General features: G+C 44.9%; 6 protein-coding genes across 6 annotated transcripts; 2 read left to right on the forward strand and 4 right to left on the reverse strand.

Moving 5' to 3' along the window:
* Positions 1–653: 653 nt before the first annotated feature.
* On the forward strand, positions 654–4,489 carry BDW43DRAFT_323679 (uncharacterized protein; the record flags this gene model as incomplete). The annotated part of the gene is made up of 7 exons (XM_032049803.1): positions 654–1,617; positions 1,677–1,762; positions 1,809–2,230; positions 2,338–2,691; positions 2,722–2,803; positions 2,834–4,114; positions 4,166–4,489. The coding sequence occupies 7 exons, from the start codon at positions 654–656 to the stop codon at positions 4,487–4,489; spliced, it is 3,513 nt and encodes a 1,170-aa protein (XP_031903429.1).
* Positions 4,490–6,964: 2,475 nt separating this feature from the next.
* Positions 6,965–7,316, reverse strand: BDW43DRAFT_240834 (uncharacterized protein). The gene has a single exon (XM_032039672.1). The coding sequence runs from the start codon at positions 7,177–7,179 to the stop codon at positions 7,000–7,002; it is 180 nt and encodes a 59-aa protein (XP_031903430.1). The 5' UTR covers positions 7,180–7,316; the 3' UTR covers positions 6,965–6,999.
* A 403-nt stretch (positions 7,317–7,719) lies between these two features.
* BDW43DRAFT_308269 (threonine/serine dehydratase) lies at positions 7,720–8,839 on the reverse strand (the record flags this gene model as incomplete). The annotated part of the gene is made up of 2 exons (XM_032046457.1): positions 7,720–8,465; positions 8,539–8,839. The coding sequence occupies 2 exons, from the start codon at positions 8,837–8,839 to the stop codon at positions 7,720–7,722; spliced, it is 1,047 nt and encodes a 348-aa protein (XP_031903431.1).
* Positions 8,840–11,107: 2,268 nt separating this feature from the next.
* BDW43DRAFT_267244 (uncharacterized protein) lies at positions 11,108–11,531 on the forward strand. The gene has a single exon (XM_032040978.1). It carries the CDS (start codon positions 11,134–11,136, stop codon positions 11,413–11,415), a length of 282 nt encoding a protein of 93 aa, XP_031903432.1. The 5' UTR covers positions 11,108–11,133; the 3' UTR covers positions 11,416–11,531.
* On the reverse strand, positions 11,303–12,342 carry BDW43DRAFT_267245 (RasGEF domain-containing protein). The gene is made up of 2 exons (XM_032040979.1): positions 12,003–12,342; positions 11,303–11,947 (listed from the first exon to the last, which is right to left on the reverse strand). Exons 1-2 carry the CDS (start codon positions 12,336–12,338, stop codon positions 11,615–11,617), a joined length of 669 nt encoding a protein of 222 aa, XP_031903433.1. The 5' UTR covers positions 12,339–12,342; the 3' UTR covers positions 11,303–11,614.
* Positions 12,343–13,955: 1,613 nt separating this feature from the next.
* Positions 13,956–15,565, reverse strand: BDW43DRAFT_267247 (NmrA-like family protein). The gene is made up of 4 exons (XM_032040980.1): positions 15,304–15,565; positions 15,018–15,250; positions 14,588–14,934; positions 13,956–14,517 (listed from the first exon to the last, which is right to left on the reverse strand). The coding sequence occupies exons 1-4, from the start codon at positions 15,406–15,408 to the stop codon at positions 14,267–14,269; spliced, it is 936 nt and encodes a 311-aa protein (XP_031903434.1). The 5' UTR covers positions 15,409–15,565; the 3' UTR covers positions 13,956–14,266.
* Positions 15,566–19,081: the final 3,516 nt, after the last annotated feature.

Here is a 19,081-nt window from a genome sequence, read left to right on the forward strand (position 1 = left end):
CCAGCTTTTCCCGATCAGGTTGCGTCCTTCTTAAGCTTTATAGGAGGAATACTAAATGTTGGCCCATGAGGGGAAGCAAGCCACATGAATTCCCCGATTGGTCACTTTGACTGTGAACGTCAAAATCATATGTTACGGTGCTTTTGATATCTTTGATAAACTAGGCTTAACAGTTAGATTTTAGGCTTTTTATAGTACTTCTAATATTGATAAATATTGGCTATAATATATAGATATACATTTATAACAATCTCTCTTTTAGAATTTAAATCTAATTCAAATATAAGTATGAAATCTATAGTGTATCGTGTTGCGTGGAATTAATGATTTTTTGATTATTAATTTATTTATTATAATATTTAGTGTACCTAAAGGTGGTCTATATCTGATTCTGGTATAGTTATGTAGCATTGAGAAATATTGGATCATCAAATATTGTTAATCGGGACCGGATAGTTGAGAATCCGAAATATCTACCTTCGCCTAACGTTGACGGCCCTATGGTGACATCTAGTTCAACGATGGAATTTTCGTCCACCGTGGCTATAGAATCTTTTGTTTCGGCTCAGGTATCTCAGCTAGCTAGTGTCCCACCAAACCCTCTACCAACAACTATCAATGATTACGACACTTGGACACAGGTTGCCAAGCTTATGCCGCCGTTACAAACATACGAGGCTAAGGAAGACACACTGCAAATGATGGCTGCTATAAGAGATACTATCAGGACAGACTCAGATGCTGGGATCACTGTCAATGGTCTGATTGGGCGTAATGACGCCTTAAGAGTCATGATCGTTGGAGATTCAATGACACAAGGTCAAGAAGGTGACTACACCTGGCGTTATCGTATCTGGCAATGGTTCAAGGAACAAGCCGTTGCTGTAGACCTTGTCAGGCCGTACACCGGTACAGTTCAACCTGAACCCCCTGCGGCGCCGGCACTACCTGCCTTGTATGGGCAGAAGCCATTACCTGGGAAGCCAAAGATGAGCGGCGGCGATGCTGCCGACGTCTCCTTGGACTTTGATAAGGATCATTTCGCGGTTTGGGGTCGTGCAGCTGCTGTTGACAAAGAGTTGATCTATGATGTGCTCAGCACGCACCCTGCAGATTTGACGCTCCTCATGCTGGGCTTTAATGATATGGGATGGTTCTATAGCGATGCTGAAGGCACCCTGGATAGTATCCACACTCTTGTTAGCAACGCTTGCTCTGCCAACCCAAAGCTTAAATTTGCTATTGCCAATGTACCGCAACGAAGCTTCATTGGTGGCCGAGAAGATCTTCCAGTCAGTACCAATATCTATAACGCCCTGTTACGCGACTCAATTCCAGAATGGAGTACTGCCGATTCTCCAATCTCTCTTGTCGAACTACAGGAAAATTACGACTGTGAGCCTAGTGGATGTACAGCTGGCTATGATGGACTTCATCCAACTGTGATGGATGAGTATCAAATTGCTCGTGCATTTACTCTTACTCTGGTGAAAGAATTCAAGATTGGAAGCTCCTCATTATCTATCCATGATAATATACCTGGCAGATCACTCTCTGTACCGTCCAATTTTAAAGTCTTTACGAGCGCCACGGGAGTAACAGCTACATGGGATCCTGGTAGGTTCGTACAGCAGAAGGAGGTCGTGCTATAGCCGGTGCTAATTCAACTTCGGTAGTTTATGGGGCTTACAGCTACGACGTTCAGTCTCGGATTCAAGGTGGCATTCCTAACTTTTCGGCAGGAAGTGTCTCTTACACCTCGGTGGGACTCGACCTGGCCGATTGACGGCTGGGTGTATGAAGTTAAGGTTCGCGCTAGTGCTGGGGATAATATTAAAGGAGGCTGGACGTCAGTACTGTCTGCAACGACACATCCTCAGACTGCGGCGGCTCCCTGTAATGTGCTTGTTAAAGCTACTACAACCGGTTTTGACATATCGTGGGATCCTCCTACTGGTGCCTATACTGATTCTATTATCGAGTATAATATACTTTACTGGGATAAATCCGTGGATTATACCTTCATAACAGGGGGGGCCTTCACCGGAACCTCAGGGCACATTGATAAACTCAACTCAGGACATTATTATTCTATAGCCATTAAAATGTGGAATTCTGCTAGTGAAGGGTTCCCAGCAATTGTTACCGGCGTTATGCCCGGCGCTGGGACTCCATCCCCGCCAACAGATTTAAAAATTTTTGCCAATGACCCAACAACGGTCCATATGACGTGGGGCAAATCGGCAAACGCAGCTGGATATCTTCTCTGGAATAGAAATGTGCACGACAGCACAAGCGTACTTACTGCGCAAAACGGGAAGGTCGAACCACTTGCAGCGATCAATACTTTCTCTTCCCGGGAACCTGGAATTATCAATGGTGCGTTAGCGCTTTTAATGGTGATCTGGAATCCGAAAGGGGAGCCTGTGTTTTGGCCCCTTCTCCGACCACTGGAGAGAGCGCAGCTCAGACCTGCCCTCCGCCACCCGCTTGGTGCCCGAATGGAGGTGGAGCTGGGGACGGGGGAAGTGGAGGCAATACAGGTGGCGGCTCCACAAGCCTACCGACCCCTGTACCTACTGGTGACCAGTCATGGCCAGTTGTAACTAATGGGCATTGCAAGGGCCCTGACTGCAGAGACAGGCAATGCACGGGTCTTCTGTGCGCATCCTTTGGCTGCACCGGAACTGGGTGTCTCAACGGCGTTTGTACGGGTCCTAGTGATTGCATGGTCCGCGGGTGCATTGGGCCGGGTTGTAAGGATGGGGTATGTATCTCCCCTGGTTGCATCACGGTGGGCTGTGTAGAACCACAGTGTGACAGTGATGGGAAGTGTAGTGGTGACCATTGCATTGCCTTGGGATGCTCTGGACCGGACTGTGGAAAGGATGGAGTTTGTACTGGTGCCAACTGTTGGGAGGGAACTTGCAGCGGTACAGAATGCGTATCAGGCACTTGTACAGGCAGTTCCTGCACCAGCTATGACGGGTGTACAGGTACCGACTGTTCTACTGGAGGTGGAGGCAATTGCACAGGCGACAATTGCAGTAGTTGTACTGGCCAAGGCTGCAAGGACGGTAAATGTACTGGAGATGACTGCAACGCATGCAAAGGAAAGGACTGTCATGATGGGCGCTGCACCGGAGACAACTGTATAAGTTGCTCAGGAAAGGACTGTAGCCCGAGCTCCGGTCATTGTACCGGACCTCATTGCAGTGCTTGTGTAGGAAAATACTGTGCCTGCTCTCACGGACACTGTGGTTGCAAAGGATCACACTGCACTGCGTGTTTCGGTCTGGGATGTACATGCTCAGGCCTTCTGGGACTGTTCTGCTCATGCACTTCCTCTGGCTGTAGTAGTTGCTTTGGGGCTGGGTGTGGCTGTCTGGAATCCAGTTGCCTTTGTATGAAACCGAGCTGCAGCTGCTGCAGTGGAAATGGGTGTGCTTGCTTCGACCCTGAAGGTTGTAGTGGGGGGAAAGACACAGGTTCTACAACCACAAGAGAGCCAACGACGTGTGCAACTAGCATGACAGCAACTAATTGCAATGTGGGCTGCTCAGTCACGAATTATGGAGATACTTCACGCACAACAGCATGTTTCACAACCAAATGTTCCACCACCCTCGGCTGCGAGACGACGGGTATAACAACGACCACAGCAACAGTAACAAATATCTGCCCACTGACCACAGATACCGCTCCAACAGGGACTTGGGACCCAGATGGCCCTATACCTACTCTGGGACCCGACAATCAATATACTGCGGGCGGCAAAGGAGCTACAACAACAGAGTCCACCACCACCACTGCCTCTTCCAAGCCGTCCGGGACAACTTCTATCCCTATACCAACAGTTAGCGACCCAGGTTCATTCCCTGTTTACTGCTTTAATGACCATAATGACGGCTCGTTCGCGTCTTTCAACACCGCCTCACTCAATTCAGCAGTATCTTCGCTGTGCGGATCTGGCAACACCCTCAGCCCTGAAGGCCCCCCTTACACCTATGTCTACACTGACCAAACCGGAACAAATGTTATCGCCTCTTTGCAATGGACAGACAACCAATCTAAATGTAAACCTGAGAAGGGAGTCAAGCTGATAAAAGATAAAGTAGGTATTCTCCTTCCCCATATCTGACTGTAACTGAACTATCCGGAACAGTGTTCAAGAGCATATGACAAGATCGTCTCCAAATGTGATGGAGGAAACACCGACAAATACGGTGGTGGCTTCATTGTGTCGTCCGATGTTGGCTGCATCCAGTGGATGGTTTATGCGCAGAAAGCGGACAGTAAATGCAGTTGTAATGAGAATGGATGCACGCCCGAGAGTCCGGCTTGTTGTGCAAGCGGCACATGTGGGACAGGTAAGCAGGTGACTCTTGCAAGGGTTCGATTCATTGCTCCGAGTGAGGTGGATATACTATTTAGTTTACGGTTGAGTTCGTTTTTGGACATGGGGAACCGGTCAACTACCATGCCTTAGGTTTTGGGTTTTAGCTACAGAACCCTGGATGCCCAAAGGGGAAGAATAAAAACATTTTACTTGTCATGTGATTATAACATGTTCAAGATATTAGATGAATGTATGGTGAGCTGAGCTTGTTATGTTAACATGAAGGATGCGTTTTCTAGACAGTGAAGAGAGACGTAGTGAATCCGTGACATCACTCTCAGCGTTGCCTCACTTCGCAGTGTTACTATTCTAGTGACCCTATATAATCTTTCTTATATTTCTTAATTTTTACCTTTCGCCCATCAATACCTATCTCGCCTACTATCGACCTTTAATCTCAAAGTTGACTGCTTGCTGCTGTGTTGTTCCTCTGGTGAGTATTTTTACTAGCTACTTGGTGTGTCTTCCGGTGTCTTGCCCTGTGCAAGGTATTCTGTTCGCTGATTCGGGTGATTCTTTAGCGCTCATAATGGCCGATAACGCTCCTCGTATTTCTGCCCCCGGCTGTCTTGTGAGCAGTAAGTACAGCCGGTTGTTGTTGTCTTGGCTTATTTTGACTCTGGTCTTTCTAGTCGATATCGAAAACCTCACCAATGCTATCGGCAACCACCTCGATTTGGCCCGCGGGGAACTTCAGACCGTAAAGAATGCCCTGCACCTTGAGGATCCCCTTCGGGGCGATCCTGGCGCCCGCCAATCTCCTGCCGAGAAGCACTCAGCTCTTGACACTGGCTACGACAATCTCGATAGTCTCATCTACACCCTTGAAGACGCCCTCGAGAACGTCAAGACCACCATGAATCGTGCTTCCCCAGCCGGAGCATAATACACTGCCCGGCTCTAATCACCGCTCAGAGCGGAGTGAGACGGAAACTGAGTCAAGAAACGTTAACCCACGACCATACCTACATTACACGCCAAACCATCCTGTCACCCAGCAGTCTGATACTCTTGTATTTGTTGTGGAATCTTGCACTAAACTTACCTTTTGGTCATGAGGGTTAACTGTGGAGTTGTTGGCTTCTGCCATTACATAGATCAATGTACCTAGGGATCTTACTTCTAGTCGTAATGATACCCACGAGGACTTGATTTCTTCAGGTTTAGGTATTGGTCATCTGTCTAGCACCAGTGGTCTTTGGACCCCTTTGAGGATCAAAGCTTACTGATAATCCATTATATTATGACCTGGATGGTACAAGTGGATTCTAAATAAGGAGAAGAATAGATTAAGTATAAGGAAATAAGTAATAAATTCCATGCCAAATAAGAATAGATAGGTGTTCTTATATTTATATTAACTATACTATATTTAATATATAGCTGACCTGCTAGAAGCACTACTCAACAGACCTATCTATTTATTGCCTAGTTTAAATATATAATAATTGTCTTTATGTTCTGTTCTAACCACTAATTTTCCTGAAACAGAAACAACTATCTTTCTATAGCTTTGCCTTAACCTTAAATATAATGGATTTGGGATAGAACAGTTGCTGGGTATGATATTATATCAATCCCATTTTCTTTCCTTAATATCTAACTGTGGTAAGAGTACCATGCACTAACAGCATTCACCTGCTAGATAGAAAATCGACTTTCCTTCAGTAGATCGTTCTAATCAAAGAGGTGCCGTAGCCCATATGGACATGACACCATGGTTCAGTACGACAACTTTTGAGCTTCTTCGGTACCCTGAAAACACTTCACGGCTTACAAACGAGAATGTCGGACACTCGATATTTGAAGAGGATGCGAAAGCCGCCAGAGGTCCGAAACAAAAAACCTGGTATGAAACAAGGCGATTGGTATGATCCCAGTTAGCTACACTAATTCCACTAAGACTAATTCAGTGGCGCAGAGAATAAGAGGCAACTCTTTAACTTAAAGAAACATGGCTGACACATTCATCTCATTACTTTTTTGCCTATATATCGTATACAGAATAATCTCCATGATAATCAATAAAATGAGAAAAAAGTAAGAAGTTCAGAAAAATATACAACAGCCGGGATTCGCTGATGGTCACATACCCAACTACTAACCGGCCGGCGGGTGGCTTAAACGCGGCCCGAAGTCGGGTGGCTGCCGCCCGGGTGAGCTAGCAGGTGAGCTGCTTTACGGTCTCGCGACCTCGGGTGAGCTTGGGTGAGTGCGCAATAGATGGGGTGAGCCGCCAGCCAGGACTCACCCGATCGCGCGCGACCTTGCCAAATCTTACCTAAAAGTGAACCTTACTACCTACCCACTTTGCTTACATGCTCTACTATCTATTGGATGCTGCCCTACTTTTATTGTTAAGTGATAGGCTTCGCCCCAATTTTGGACTTCGCCAAATAAACCGTCATTGAAATAGATACTTCTACTTCTCTTATAAAGCAGAACTTGACACATTATGGTCTTTCAAATAAAAATACACATTGATATCAAAAAACAGCGTTTCAGAGAAAACGAGGCTTATCTATGTGAATTATGCCAGTTATAGATAAGTCGCTATTCAATTTGGAGAAATCCTGGTAGATTTAATTCCTTAAATAAATTTATGCTAATCTAGCCTCAGGCAATGTAAGTGTTGCTCCCCAAGTGAAGCCTGCTGCTGAATAGCAAGCTGTCACCACAGCGGCATAACCGGCTTGACAGATTCTGTAGGCTTCTGGTCCTGCATAGACACTGTTGACAAGAGTAGAGAAAATACCAACAGCCGGATACAGTATCTTCATAGTGTAGTAGTTCCTGGGCGCTGTTGTTACGAACTAGTCGGCGGTCATACGCTGAACCCAGTCTGCAGCGCTCGTGAGATTCTAAGTCGTCTTCGGCCCCAGCGGTCAAGACAGCTCACGGATTTATAAAGGGTGACATTGCGCGCAGATTATGCTTGCGATTTCCTCCCGTGGCCCCAAGAATCACTGTTCCAGGCAAATCATGGAATAATGCCAGCAATGCATAGTTTTCCGCCGATGAGGAATCTAGCTTCGCGCTGGAGAATGGGGCTATAGCAGTCCCGCCCGACAATCTGGGTATATTTTATTCGGCGGCAGATTACTTTTGCAAGATAGAAAAGATAAGTCTATCTTCATGCTTCTTGCACCCAGAGATAATTAATTCTTTTCTAATCGCTCTCTTATTCCAGTGCATAAAGGCGACTTTCCCAGGGTGTTTTCATATGCTTCCCTTGCGATATTCAAGCAGACTCTATTAGTAGCCAGGATGATTTGCGAGCTTTTGCTCCTTTATATTCAAAATTCGCAGCTAACAACTATTTAAGAAAAAAGCTCTGCAATCCTTCCGGTACCGATATTTCCTCCACTAAGAATAATGCCCACATCCCAACCCGCGTCGCCTGCTGTGTGCTCTACCATCTCTCTGAACTCTTCATTATACAGCGCAACTGCTAGTGGGACCGCAGCCGCAGGCTCAACAACAAGCTTGAGCCTCTCAAATATGAGTTTCATGGCGTCTAGGATCTCGTCCTCGCTGACAGCGTATATCATATCCACCAGCCGCCGCTCGTAAATGATCTCCCAGGGATACAACCCAAGCTTCCCAACAAGTCCGTCTGCAATCGTGCTGGTTTCAACATGGGTAATCCTCTTCCCAGATAGAAACCCTCGCCGCCCGTCGTCCGCCCCTTCGAACTCCGGCTCAGCTCCATAAACACGGATCCCAGTTCCTTCGCAGCTGAGCGCGGTGCCGGAGAGGAGGCCGCCACCACTGCTCGGAGAGATAATAGCATCAAGTTTCGCAACCTGCGACTGCAGCTCCAAGCCTACACTACTCTGACCAAGAATGACGTCTGGGTGATCGTAGGGTGGTACCAACCGGGCTCCTGTTTTTGCTACTACTTGAGCAGCAACGGCTTCGCGATCAAAGCGACCACTAATTGTGAGATTGGCACCATAGCCTTGCACTGATTCGATCTTGGCTCGACTGCTAGTTTCAGGCATGACGATGTGCGCAGGCATATTGCTCTCGCGAGCAGCTAGTGCGACTGCTTGAGCATGGTTGCCTATAGGTCCGATCAGAAGAACGATTTGGGGAGCGAAAACAATGGTGATACACAGGAAAGCATATTGCCTTACCTGCGCTGAAGCTCACAACGCCTCTGCTCAAACCACCATTCTCCAGCCAGCCCGGTTCCTGCTTGAGCCTCTCGATTGCGTGGAAAGCGCCTCGGACCTTGAAGGCGCCAACTCGTTGCAGATTTTCGCATTTGAACCAGAGTCTGATTATCGGCTTCGCGCTTTTCCGGGGCGTCGATGCTAGCTGGTTCATAAACGTACTTGTCATGACAGGAGTACAGTGAACGCGAGATCTGATAAGCTCGTGAGCCTTGGTAACCGACTGCCGCGTCAGGGGAGGACAAGTCGTTGGATTCGCCATGTTTCTGGATGAAATGAATGGGAGGCTGCCGTCACATTATTTCCCGGATAGATTTAGGCGTTGTAGCGATACGAAAAACACCGGCTAAGAACATAACGTAGTTATATAGCCTCCGCCGGGTGTGGCCTCTTTGAGTAGTTCGGCGACGGGGACTTTCGCCGAAGCCGATTGATATATTCTCCTTCTACGCAAAATTATAGGCGTCAAGACCATTAATGGCCCTTCTCGTTCTTGTAGGTGAATAGTGCTGGCCTAAACTTGCGAGACCGGGACGAGAGGGCGGAGTAAAAGAGTAATCAGAATAATCGACCAGGACGCTCTTCACCTTTCGAAGGCAGAAGAAACTTGTAATTCGTGGAGCTGACTTAAGGACGGATAGCCAAAGAGAGTACTATTAGTAATAACAAGACCGAGGAGAAAAAGTGCCCCAGTATAAAGGGGCTCATCGCAGTCCTCTATTGCAGTGCCGAGTCTAAGGATCCAACTATTAGCTTCCAAAATATAAAATAGAGATAAGTATAGACAGTTTAATAATATACTCTGCATTATTAGGATCTATATTATTCTTCACCTATTGCTAATCAAGCCGATATCCAATCTTCCAAGAAATATTGATAGTATAAAACAGGACAAGTTGAATATACTATACGTGTGAGTCTTTGATACAAGGCTGTAGATATAAAGCACCCTTATCTTATAACACAGGCCTTGTTCAGCTTTGTCCTTGAGCTTAGGGCAAAGCGCGGTCACCCTTGTACCTGTACAAAAGTACAGGAGAGTAGTGGAATAGAACTATACCCGTAACCTCCTAGACATGAAAAGTGGGTCATCATCCGCCCAATAAGCCCTTATCCCATGTTTAAAATTGCCAGGCTTAATATTATATTTAGGTTTCTTGATTACTTTAATAATCTTGTCTGCTACCAAATCTTTCCTAATCCCCTGCCAAAGTCAGACAACACTATATTCATTATTAGAAAGGTCGGCTCACGCTGTAAAACTTAGAAGCATCTTGTTGCGCAATGGGCTTTCTGGTTTTAAAGGCGAACCCGGGAATAAATTCTTAGGCTCAGATAAGAGATATCTTTATAACCGGCCGTCCTTAGGAGTTAAGTCTGCCCTTCGTAGAATTAATATACTATCGAAATAATTGCTTGAGCTCCTGTAGTATTATGACAGGATATTCCTTTCCGACTTTGTAGCCCTTAGGCATTCCCTTTTCCCCGACTATGAACCTATTAGAATTATTTAAGCTGGTGTAGTTTGAATATCGCTGTCGTCCATGAAACCTGAGATTATATCTATTAGCGCCTTCCAGTGCCCCCCCCACCGCCTTCGGCGTAGGGGCCCTACGCCGAAGGCGGTAGAAGGCGCTAATATCAGTTTGAACCACATATACCACTAATTAGCTAATACTGTTAGAACCTTTTCTCTGTGGGGGCTCTTCCTTTGCAAGAAAATTACCTCAAGTAATTTGTACAGAACATGCTCTGGAAATTCGGTTTCACTGCAGAGATACATTTTCTCAAGATAGTTGCCCTTATAGTAAGACCATTATATGCACCCAAGTTCCATTTTTCTCGAAGATGTCGCAAGAAATCATTGCTATTCCCTGCTAGTGCTGAATCTTCTAGCTGAGGTATCACGCTAAAGCAGTATATAAGCAGTCGCTGATGTACTAGCCTGAGTAAATCCCATGGCTCCTGTGTGCCTGCTTTCGTGGATAAGAGCGGCGACAGGGTGAGACCTCACCAACTATGCTCCATGACTCAACTCGAAGACCCAGTGGTTGGACAGATCCTTACCTGGAAAGTAAGTCCCTTTGTCTATCAAGGTTGCCCTATGATTAGGCAGCAAATAAGGGTACCGACCAATCAGGCTGCCCGGGGCGACTTTCGACCACGTCGCCTATTCGCCCGACGCCGGCGGTCTTAGCTACATAAAGAAGCAGGCTCTATACTAGGCTAAGCGATGAGTATCCAGCACCGAACCTCACCACACCCCTGCTCAGCACGCGAGTCATATATCCATGCCCGCTAGTAGCAGCCAGGATCAAGCCCGCTGCTTCCCAACATATTAGTATCATCATTTCCCAGAGGATTAGCGCCTGCCACCTTCCCCTTTATATTCGCCAAATACCCTTCCAGTATTCCTGCGGTGAGTTTCAGAGGTACAAAATCCCCTTCCATGTTTCTTTCCTGATCAGCCCTCTTTTGCTCTTCATCTTTTTTTTTTCTCTCTCTCTCTAGGGCTAACTACACCACTCTTAGATCATCACCTGATCTAACTCCAACATGAGACCCCTTACCTACCTCTCCCTCCTCCTCAGCATCTCCGCAACCACCGCCCTCGCCGCTCTCCGCCCAGACGCAACCCCCGACGAGGTCGCCGCGGCGGAAGCCGAGTGCGGGTCCCTAGGCGTGATGAGGATCGACCCAGCAGAGCTGCCCGAGGGCGTTAAGATGTCCCAGGCCCGCATGTGCGCCGACCATCCCCTCGGCCCCGGGGCGTACCCGGATCCGGGTCCTGGGGCTTTCGCCAGCTTCCGTCGGTTCTTGCCGAGTTGGTTGTTTTGAGAGGACGGCCTGGGAGCTGGGTCGAGGCCCTATAGGTAGTCCGGCGCGCAGGCTTCTTCTGCTCACGCGCGGGTTAGTTTTTCATACCCGGTCTGGTTGCCTGCGCTGTGCGGTGGGAGCAGCCATTTGGGAATGGAACTCTTGGAAATATGTGGTGTCGTTTGATGTTGATTTTTGGAACAAGCTTGATTAATATAGTCTACCTGGAGGAACGCAAGAAGGATAGAAGACCAGCGCGGTGTCGGGGAGGGCTTCTGAACTCGTTCTCCAAAGTATACAAAGTATACTTCTTGATAGATGATACTACTCTTGAGGCAGCCACAACCGCAGCCTTCTCAAATCGAGTTTGTAAGAAAGGAAACAGAAAGTGCAGTGCAGGGCCAGAAGAGATGCTCTGCCTATACTGCAAGTAACTTTGTTCTGAATTTATCAGGTAGTCAAATTTTTGAAGCATTGCGAGGCTTCTTCCGCTCGAACGGACGCCTTGGAGGATTGCAGTCAAAGAGTAATAATTGCGCAAGCGATACAGTTCCTGTGGTTCTTGTTAACATGGCCCAATTCCAAAAGGAAGATAGTTCAGGATTTACCTGTGCCAATTCAACTAATTGCGGATCAAAGCTGTCCCCAGTAGCTGAACATTCCTCTGTCCCACGGCAAAGGCTGTTCCAACGGAAGTTCAGAGCTGACAGGACATCGCCGCGGCCCTCAGTAATATCATCGACGGTGAGCCACCGAAAGAGGAGAAGATCGTCTTCCGAAAGCTGGACTGCCAGTGACCTGGGTTCCATGCGGTACAATTTCTCGAGAAAATCAATCTGAACATCAAAATCTTGCAACCCAGCCAACCTCGGGGCTACTATACCAAATTCGGAAGCGTACTGCCAGAGCCTCGAGTTGACGAAAGGTAAACTCGGTAGAGTCATTCCTGGCGAGTACTCTTCTGAGCGGATCCGTAACAAATCGAGAATCAATAATGTATTTCGTATATTTCTGAAGATAAACACAATCGCAGGTATTCTTAACCGCTTGAAACAAAAAGGGGTCTGAATCATTCTTCAAGACCTTGCAGCCGTCAGCATAGGCAACAGAGAGACAGGCTGGGGATAGAGTAATAAGACACATTTTTCACATCTAGATACTTTTGATATTCATCAAGATGTCTTCTGAGATAATAATACAGAATTGCACTTAGAAATCCGTATTTAGACTGGAGAGAGCACACGGCACTTGATGAAGAACCTGTGGCTTCCTGCACCCAATCCTCAAATTGAACGGCACAGAAATATTCCTTACTCTCGGAGCCAAGCTGTGATGCGACCTTTTCGGCATTGAGGTTCTGCGCAGTGCGCGGTTTCTAGGTCCACTTCAGAGAGCGCAAAGCTCTAGGCGTCTCAGGTAAAGGTACATCCATGCCTCCTGCGAAGGCAGACTCGACACTGCACAAATGAAACCTGATCAAACAGCGGATTATCTAGCTTATCTCAGGCCACTATAAATACTGTTATAGCTGCTAACAGGATGGCTTTTTATTCTCATTGTCCAGCTGAGCAGAATTAAGTTCTATATTGCAGGCAGTTATCACAAGACTACAAGTAGATCCCCGCATGGTGAGAGAAATATGATAGTATAAATTAAACCAGTATAAGTGTTAGAATTAACTGGTATCTTAATAGAGATAATGGGATAATTAAATACAATTGTTAGTGCTGCTTCTAGTAAAAAGATCGCGGTATATAAAGCACCCGTTCTCTCTTTGCCTTCTATCACTGCCACTCTATAAGAAATCATATACAAAAGTTTCTTAACTATATAAACTAATCAGGCAATATGATCTTAGGGCAAAAGTGTTGAAAGAGACAAATCAGCAAGGACAGAAAAGAGAATTTATCCAGATCTGGCAAGGAGAAGAACAAATCGCACATGTAGATTAAAGATATAGATAACTAACAAGAGATATAAGGTATTGCCTAAGAGAAAGGCTGTAATAAGAGTGAGAGCCAAGAAGCAAATCAGAAAATGTTCTGGAGGCTGGAAAGGTAATGAATAGAGGCAAAGCTTGGTAAACAGTTAGGGATCAGATTTCAGCATAAGTTTCGCGGCTAACTCACCTGGGTGAAAATAGCTATAAGTAACCCTATTCACTTGTTCCTTGTTGCAGGAAACTCAGTACTCTTGGTGGCTTTACACAGTCACAAGACTCTGTCTGGGAAGTTAGCTGAAATTTAGCTAGTCTTTTGATATATTTCTCTTTTTTTCTATTTTAGACTAGAGAATAATTGTTTTATTAAGGTGTGGTTTGTAGTATGAGATAGGACCGCCTTATATATATACCACCTAACAGGTTGACTACTTGAAAAGTAGTCAATTGCTGAGCTTTTAGCCTAGTGGTTAGGTGGCTGGCTAATGGAATCACAAAGGGAAAGCATATATTGGTAGTGGTATTGGATATCAATGATTTTCTGACATGTATATTATAATGCAGGGTAGATATACTTTTATTTCTTTCACCCCCTCGCTCACCCAGCTCGCCCAGCTCACCCAATCACTCACACTCACCCTGCGACTTGGCGGCGCTCACCCATAAAGCAGCAACTTCCAAAGGGCTCATTTCTAAGTCGTCCACGTTCAATAGGTGGCTTAAGTACGGCTGAGCGGACGGGAAGCCCTGTTTTCCACACCCTATGGTCGTATGTGAAAGTTCTTGGTACCTATTTCGTTTATGTCGTAGCATACTAATCTAAGTTACTATGAATTCATGATGGCTCGCCCTGAGGTGCTTGCGGGTATATCTTCGGATGAATCAGTCCAACTCGAGTGCTAATATGTCAAATACAGTCCGATGCCCGAAAATTCAGACCTTCCACGAGATCTCCAAGAACTGTTTGAAGGACAGAGTCTTGATATCAGGAAAACGCTCGTTAAGGGTAAACGCAGGTTTGAGATCCATCTCTCCTCCCGCGACCCACAATCCAACCATACTAAAAAGATTGAGGCCCTGCTCCTTTCCCATAATTGAAAGGACAGATGAATAAGCTGGCAGTTCTGTGATGTGTCCACCCTCCAGAGCTTCCTTGGAGTCGTAGGTAACGCGGAACCTCGTACCTATCGACGGCTTCAGTAACATATTGCCAAACGCGTTTGGGAACGAATCACAATGAAAGATTGCACATACCCTTCACCTCTTCGGCGGTACGGACCAGCTCTTGCAGCGTAACTCGATCGCCAATGACATAGCTTTCTTTCGGCCAGTCGGTCAGATCTAAAGTGCGAACAACAAACCTCGCAATATCTAGAACGTGGGTAAATACTACGGGTTCTGTACCTGACCCGGGGATGGCTGCCCGCTTGCTGGCGATATCAACGAACATGGGGAAGCGGCTGACGTGAGATTGGAGCAGGGGAGATCCATAGTAATCCATGAACATGCCAACATAGAAAGCAGTGTAAGTTAGAGAAGTCTTCTCAAGTTCCTGCAGGACCTCGAACTTGGTTTTGGCGATAGGCGAGCTCTCCGGATACCTAGATAGATAATTAGATCTGCCTTAATATCATGGTGGTTCATTTATTTCTATCACACGTAAACCCGAGGACGGTTGACTGACTTGGTGGGATATTCTAAGCCAGCAAAAATGCTGGGAATAAATCGACTTGTTGCGGAGGATTTCTCTGCAGCGCTGACTAGATTCCGTTCGGGTAAAGAGCTCCCATTTGCATTGATAGTGCAAATGACGGTGCCAATGTTATTCGATTCAAGGGTATCTTTGAGGCCCTCGATATTGTCGTAGTCAACCACGATCAACCGAGCCGGTAGCTTCTTCTCGAGTTCAGCACCGCCCTGAGAGGTATTAGCCGCGTAGACTATCACTTCAGCAAAATATCCCGACTTGCTTTTCGGCTCAGTACAACCACATCGTGCCCACCATGAGTAGCCAATGCCTCGACAATAGTCAGACCGAGACCATTAGTGCCTCCGGCGACAGCAACAGCAGCCATAGCGATATTATGGATAAATGAATAGCTATGAGAGAAGTAGTACGACGGTGGGAAGTACGAGGACTTCTTGCTGGATGCTTTTGCTGGTCAATTTATCTATCCATCAATGGAGGGTGTCATGATTAGGTCATGTAAATCACATTTGAATCGCCTGCTGATCTAGTTGCAAATACATGAATAATGTCGTAAACGGTCAACTTTATTTCCCCATTTCTAAGCATTCGTCAGCGAAAGGGACCAACTTATTCTCAACAGCGTCGGGGTTCGTGATCCGAGACCAGGGAAACATCCTTCCGGGTTCCGTGGATTTCGGCTCGGCCCCGTCTTGGTCCGTTCCCAAGTCGTCAAAATCGAAGCGGCTATCAAATGTACTCAGTGCATAGGTACTCCGTTTAACAATGAACCCATTTAAAAGATTATCTGTCGTCTATCCATCTGTATGGAATCTTCACTCATAGATTCGGCTCTGAGCCTAACGCCCGATCTTTAATGTAAAAGCACGAGTCTCGAATATGTGCTCGATAAGTCCCCCACATCCTCGTATATCCTTCTTTGAAAGATAGGGTTGATGCGTATTTCGCAGTTGATGCACAGCAAATCCTAATCCAAACCCAGCAAGTACTCAACTTACTCTGCACCCTCGGAGTGGAGGCATCATTGGCACTCTTTCACATATCAGACCAAGACGACGGTGTTTGTTTGCAGGATATATCGTAAGCAGACTAGCTAAGCTAAGTAGAAGTACCAAATGTATGAGAGTATAGTGTCAGTAAAAATCGACAGAAACTGGATTTGTTACTCAAAAAATTCGAACCTCTGGACTCTTGATGCCTGAGTCAAATGGGTGTACCCGGTCATTCCCTCGCCTGGTGTATCTCAACCTCCTTTGATTATATGGTTTTTGTGCGCTTCCCTTCAACATCACGGCGAACATTTTACATATTCTTGTTTTACATATATCTACAGCTACAGTTATGAACGAGGTTTCCTCGGTCGCTTCTTACCGACAGGCTCCTTGACATGCTTCATCCACCGGGGGTCGAGGTTATCGAGTGGAGTGTACGGTTTCACTGCCGGATGATACATAACACCGGCTATGTATCACCGGCTGGTGGTATTCGCGAATAGCCTGGCATGGGATAACATGTTTGATAGCTTGGAAATGTGACGTCGTCATGTTCAAAACCTTTACTTCGAATAGGATTGTTCCATAGTTAAGATTATGAATCAGGTTCTAGAAAGTGCTCGCCTTCGATATTTTCCACCTCCACGGCCTCGGATGACCAGCTCATCGACGATCTAGTAGCTACTCCAGTCCCGCCCTTGAGCTGTCCCTAAGCAGCCCACCATGCTTACTAGGTATTATCTAGCAGAGCTACCAAGGAAGGGAGTTCTCCATCCTTCATTATGTTACCCATTAGAGTCAACAAATGCTACACCTTGTAATCATAACTTACCAAGCTTCTCATTTATGGACTCTGTATTGAGATTAGTGAATATGGGAAGTTGGCGACGGCTATTCAGAGTTGGTCTGGGGTGATGATTGTCATGTAAGGTGATCTCCCATTTTCAGAGACAAACACTACTGCTCTCATTTTTAATTTATAGACATCAGGATTAGCAAGAATGGAGCATGCTCAGGTGACTCGACCCGCTCTGCCTTTTCTCACTCTGAGCAATGACCTAGGATGACATCGGTCTAGATAGTCCGTCAGATTATACTTCCTGTTGAACGATTTATTGCATCCGTCGACGCTACACTTATATGACCGAGAATTTATATGAATGTATCTGATATGCCCCATCAGTTCCACGTCCCGTTTGAAGTGATGCTGAGAACTGCATCCCTCCCATCTACATGTGAGAGTGGGCGTTGGTTGTTCTTCACTATATCCGCCTTTAGTAAAATAACCGACATTTTGTCCGACGTGGAAGCGTACATGCTTTGGATTACGTTATTGCTTTGCCGCTGGTCTTGTCTATAGATGTTCCCAGGTTCACCTCTCAATGGAAGATGCTGAACCATTTCCTCGACTCTGTGTTGCGGTCTTGTATTTTCAACACCGCTAAGTGAAGACATGAGCGTGGATCCTTCTGAAAGAGGAAGCGTATTCAAAACGATATAGTTGGACAGGTGGGCAGTTTGCAGGTCGGTATCAAACAGACACTTCCACTTCTCTTATACAAATGAACTTGACATATAATGGTCTTCATTTAGAAACATGTCTTGATATGAAGAAACACCGTCAAAGGGAACAAGGACTATATCTACATAATTTAGGATACTTGTTAGTTATGGATAATTAACCAACCAAAAAAGGATTAGAATGAACACACAAATAATAGAGAGAGGCTGATAGAGCCCCTAGAGACCATTTAGAGGCAGTGGCTTAGGCCACTGCCTAGGCACATGTGTCTGGCATAGCTGACAGCTCAATAGTTACGGACATTAAATATAATTAATAATTATTATAAATTTAGGATTAACCCTAAAGAATCTAAAAGATTAGCTAGTTCCTTATCTATATAATATACCTTCCACTGATAAATTATATTTTAACTAAGTATACTTATATAATTTAATGGCTTAGTTCTCTCTTTTTAATATCAATTTCCCTGAAATTATAAGAATAATAATAATAACTAATTAAATTAGAGAATATTCAGGTAAGGCTAGTAACTTATAAATTAGAAATAGATATTTACTTTATATAGAGTATATAATATATATATACTTACTACTATATTATAAACTATAAAAGTCACAGTTTTATAGCTAGTTTTATTGGCCTTACTGGCTTTATATTATATCTAGGTATTTAGGCTAGAGCTCTACTGACTAGTTAGCTATACTTATATAGTAAGAGTAAATACCAGAATCTACTGAGATTCAGTACTATAATTCTGGAGTATAATATATAAGAAAGTCTATCTAGATAAAGTTATAATATTATCTCTAATCTATTTATTATTAGAGAATATGGCTCACAGCTAACTTACCAGTAGTTCTTATAGTACAGTATAAGCTTATTCTTAACCTATAGTATTGCTAAAGGCCTCTTCAGGCCTGATTTAAAGATATATAAAGGATTATACTTAAAGAGATTTTTTTTATTAATTTCCTTATCTATATTAAGCTCTGGATTATTATTATTTAGTATATTATATAGGATTTCTATCTATAGCAAGATATCCTACAGCTTTAGTATAAGCTTACTAACTGTAGTATAAATCTATATTCACTACTTTAGATAGCTAATACTATCAGGTCTCTTATTCTATATAGTGACCGGGCAGATAAGATAAGCCTGGATATAGTTATCCTTAATAAGATTCTTATCTAGTTTAGGATAATATTTTTCTCTATTTCTTAATATATTAATAACAGTGACTTAGAATATCTTGTTGTCTATTTAGTCTGCTAGATCCTGTTATACAGTGTCCAGTAAGAACAATATATTCTTCTACCAGTGTATAATATATATACCCTTATAACTAATTATATACATGATCATATAGCTGGAAAGATATACTATGCCTATACTATACTGCTGCCAGTGCTTTATACTGCTAAAAGTCTTTATTATCTCTGTACTTATCTTCTCTACTGTGGGCGCCTTCTTATATGGCATAATCAGCTTGGTAAGATATAGCAGTTTATTTCTATAGAATA

This window comes from Aspergillus alliaceus, assembly GCF_009176365.1.
Source record: "Aspergillus alliaceus strain CBS 536.65 unplaced genomic scaffold BDW43scaffold_8, whole genome shotgun sequence".
Classification (NCBI taxonomy): Eukaryota; Fungi; Ascomycota; class Eurotiomycetes; order Eurotiales; family Aspergillaceae; genus Aspergillus; species Aspergillus alliaceus.